Genomic DNA, 4,576 nt, shown 5'->3' with positions numbered 1-4,576 from the left:
GAAGGGTGCTGCAAAAACCAGTGGTAAGTTTAAGCAGCATCGCAAGGAGCTACTCCAGGTACATTAGGCAATACGGGGAAGAGATAGCTACCCTTGTGCGAGGAAGGTCAAAATAAAATAAAAAATTTAAGCCACCCGACGCAGTTTTAACATTTCATTTTGAAGCAAAACTTTCTCTACGAATAACAGAACGGAAGGGTTTTGTGTCTTATGTGTTGGAAGGGAGAAGTAAACGTTTGATGAGTAAGTCCGTCGGTTTAGCTAGGTACCTACCTTCGTCACGTTATTGTGAAGGTTTAATCTGCAAGGATCCTGCAAGTGTTATTACTATACCTTTTCTTGCCCACTCCGATGAAATGAAATGAAAAGAATAAATTTGTGTCGTGTGGTACAAAGCGTGAACAATGAGTGATGATGACTTTTTCCAAGACAAAGGCAGCAGCTCGTTACAGTACATCAAGTGCAAGACCAGCACAAAGATTGATGATATTTTGAAGAGGCGAAAGAATAAGTTAATCAACGAGGAGAACGATAAGCGGAGCCAGAATGAGGCGTCCTCCCCCCAATATAACCCAACAGTTCGAAATGAAAAGGAAGAACACACCGAAGGAAGCAGACGCGGAAATGATGAAGGGTACTTTGAATTGGAAGAAAAAAGTGACAATGAAGAAAGGAGAAGCAGCTACCAACTTGAGGATGTGAATAAATATCTGATAAGGCATAGTGATGCAAACATGTTGGATGAGGACAGAGAGCTGAAGTTGGGCAGAAATTACACACAAGACAGATATAGCTTAGGGAAGAAAAGTTTCACAAAGGATTCTATTAAGGATATTTTTTCCTATGATGAAAAATTAAAAAAGGGGAACATTAAAAGTTGCATCAATTTATCCACCTTTGATGATACAAAAAGGAGTCCATTAGGAGCGTCAAAATTGTTGGAGCATTTAAACGTAGAGGGAAAAGAAAAGAGTAGTAGTCCATACCATCAGCATAATGGGGAAGAAGGGAACGTAGGTTACGGAGAGGATATCCTTGGGGGTAACTTAAAGAACATATATAAGACTCCCAGTACAGAGGTCCTTTTGAGAGAGATAAGAAGTAAAGGGGATGAGGACGGCAGGATTCTTCACGACGGTGAGGATGTGGAAGGGGAATTTCATAAAGGGTATGATGAAAACAAGGAAGAAATTTTTGCAAACTTAAATAAGATGTACCTAAACGATGTAGATTTAAATAAAACTCCAAGTAAAAGTTTCTCGAAGAGCTATTTTGATTATTTAAAGTTCGAAACAGCTGGGAAGATGAATATGAGCGAACTGGAGACTCCTGCTAATTTGAAAGAGGACAAAGATGAAGAGGGGACGAACACACCATTTATTACATATTATTTGGCTGGAAAGACGAGCAAAAATGGACTTGAGCAGGAGGGAAATGTACATTATCCTTGTGATGATGAAAAAGGTGGAGTTGTCCACCCTGGGGCGGAGGCTGAAAAGGGTAGTGGCAGTTATTTGCCACCAAGCGAGAATCCACAAATAATTGAAGACTTAATTTCGAAAGGAGAACAGGACAAAAAAAGGGATAGCCATTTTGTTACGGAGGAAGAAGTGAGTGCTGTTTCCCATTTGGATAAATTTAAAAGTATGGTCTCTAACCAAGGGGATGATACTAAATATAGAAGGAGCTACAATGGAGGGGGCGGAGGAGGAGGAGGAGGAGGAGAGAGTGGGACCCTTCTGAAGGCTTCCACATCGCAAAAGTACAATTTTGTAAAGACTAAAGAGGAATACAATGAAATAATGAGGGGAAAATATGGACGAGATGAAATTGGAAAAGGTAGTGCAACCACTACTGGAAGGATTGCAGAGAATAGAGGCGTAAATTTTTTGGGCAATTTTGTCTCAAACAATAACGTCAGTTTTAATGACAATATATTTTGTTCAAATCAATTTCATATAATAAATACGAAATCGTTTCGGGAAAACCTGTTCGCCGAGTCCAAGCAGTGTGACAGGGAGAGAACCATGCCGCTACAGATGATGAAGCATGTAAGTGACGCGTTACCCCACGGGTGTGATTTGGGAAGAAGTTTGATGTTAAGAGACATGTCGCTAGCTAATTCAATAATGGAGAAGCCAGGCGTCCACGAGGTCTCCTTTGGGGAAGGCGCGTTGCACAGGGGAGGAGACTACCAATATGCCAGCCCATGGAATGGTAAGGTAGATACCCATGATGACAGACCCTTTGATGTAAGCAAAAACAATTTGGTGGTTAACTCCATGATGTTGCAAAGGTCTCAAACAGGAATTAACCAAATAGACCAATTTGCAATTCATAGGAGTGCCAGTTTTGGGGATATAAAAAAAAGCACCAGTTTGGTAAACAAGTTTGATAAGGACCCACACACAGATGTGTATGTTCGTGAATACAGCACGGGGGTTGATAACCCTCCTGTTCGTTTTAATTCTTTAAAAAGGAGCACTGTAAATTTAGCTAGCCACGAGGAAGAGAACCATAGCAGATGGAGCAAAAGTGAGCATAACATAAACGCTGGTGACCACACAGAGGTGAGCAAGAATGTCAATTACAATAATGAAAGGAGCTATAACACTATGAAAGAGATGGATTCGGAGGAGGGAACAATAATACGTGGAAGCGATCTGTCCAACGCGAAAAACGGAATCATTTTCACCAAATTGAGCAATTTGCACAAGCATAGCGATGATGAGAGGGATGTTCTTCACAACACCAGCAAATACTCAATCGAAGGCAGAGAGAAAAAAAAAAACTTCTCCAATAGTTCTGAACATGTATATCTGAGGAGTAGTCATTATAACGATGTAGGGGAGAGAAGACCAAATTATGCAAATGCGGTTAAGAAAAAAAAAAACATCACCGTAGATATTGGAGGTGTTAATAAGCATACGTACGATGGTGTTGTGGGCTTTGTGGACATAAACAAATCACATGAATTGCCATCCTTCTTTGAGAAAGCACACATGGGTAATTGTGAAGAAGGGAGTGTAATGCATAGAAGTGTGGCCAGTAAACACGCCAATGCCATTATACCTGCTGATGGAATGACGAATGCGCATATGGATGAGGGCAATGGAATGAGTTTTTATAATGGTTCCTTTGTGGGGAGGGAATTACTTCCTGTGGGGAGCAAAAGTGGTTTGAACAAGTTAGGCGAGACTGCCGATTTCGGAGGGAAAGAGAGCAGTGATTTCTCCGAATCAAGAAATACCGACAACACGGTTAGGATAATCTCTGGAGAGGGTTACGTTTCTGACAGGAGGAGGGAAGTCATGGACGGGCGTGACTTGAGGCAGTATTGGTTCGACTACATAAATAGCAGCTTTGGTAGCGTCAATGCGAATGATATACGGGGGTTGATATTTGGCAGTTCGCAGGGACGCATCGATAGTAGTGCTGCTAACAAACACTTCGGGCCCATATCACACCAGACGCAACACTCTGCGTGTGCAGTGCCTGGGGACGTCTCCACCAACCGCATTAATGAAGACGTACTGGCAGAACTGATCAGGGAAAAAATAAAGGACAGCATAAATGACGTTGTTGAGAGGTTGCTGAGTAGGAGGGGCAATACGGACATAGACAGCAAGGATGTTCTGGGCGAAGTTGAAAGGGAGCCAAATTTGAGTCATGCATCGAAGCGTGACCAGGGGGGGATAGACGAAGATGTCGCGCCAGTTGAAGGGGGCGCAGGGGAGCTGAGAGAGAAGAACAGCACTCTTATTTGTAACAACGGAGTGAATCAAACCATAGGTAAACAATATGGAGACGAGGTTCAATCATCACAGGGCAGTCAACACATGGGAAGGGAACCGAACAAAGAAACTGTTATGCTGGATGAAGAAGATGTTAACGAAATTGAGAAGCTGAATAATCATCTCAAATTGAATAAAATAAAAAAAAAAATAAAATTGCCAAAAGAAGACAAAGAAAAGAATCAAGTGAAATGGAAAAATGTCCTGTATAATTGTATAGATATAATTTACTTGTTGACGAATGAAAATAATGCGAAAAATAAAAAAATGAACTCCTTGTTAGGAGAAATAAACAAGCTGAACGAATATGAAAAGAAGATAGAGAATCTGAATGAAGAGAATGAAAAATTGAAAATAGAAGTGCTGCAAAAGAACGAACTTGTGAAAAAGAAAGACATTAAGGAAAGGACAAACTTAAATCTTAAAATAGCTGAACAAGGAAAAAAAATTGCTAATTATGAGAAGGACATTAATATATATAAAAATAAAGTCAACAAACTGAATCACAAAATAAGTAGCAAGGATAGCGAATTGGACAAGTTGAAAAAGCAGTACCAGGTAGTATTGGACGAAATTGACAAGTGCAAACAGGATGCAGCTGCTACTGTGAAGCAGGTACTGAACAAAAAGCACACCACTCTGGTTGATAAGCAATGCCTAGACATTTCGAAGCATTACGAGGTTGAGATGTGCATGCTTAACAAAGAGATCAGGAATTTGAAGGACCTGCTTAAAAGTGAGGCCAAGGAGAAAATCATGCTCATCAAGAAGCTTAGAAAGTG

The 4,576-nt window shown here is 40.7% G+C and overlaps 1 protein-coding gene across 1 annotated transcript in view; it reads left to right on the top strand.

The window, feature by feature from the left end:
• Positions 1-404: 404 nt before the first annotated feature.
• The window catches only part of AK88_02601 (uncharacterized protein), a gene marked incomplete at both ends in the record, with an annotated part of 6,358 nt that continues 2,186 nt past the window's right edge, over positions 405-4,576 (top strand). The window contains one exon of the mRNA XM_012480226.1: positions 405-4,530. Within this exon, the coding sequence (XP_012335649.1) occupies positions 405-4,530 (4,126 nt within the window). The remainder of the gene's footprint in view (positions 4,531-4,576) is intronic.

The sequence above is a fragment of the Plasmodium fragile genome, assembly GCF_000956335.1.
Source record: "Plasmodium fragile strain nilgiri unplaced genomic scaffold supercont1.26, whole genome shotgun sequence".
In the NCBI taxonomy this organism is placed as follows: Eukaryota; Apicomplexa; class Aconoidasida; order Haemosporida; family Plasmodiidae; genus Plasmodium; species Plasmodium fragile.
This window is presented reverse-complemented; position numbering and strand designations above follow the sequence as displayed.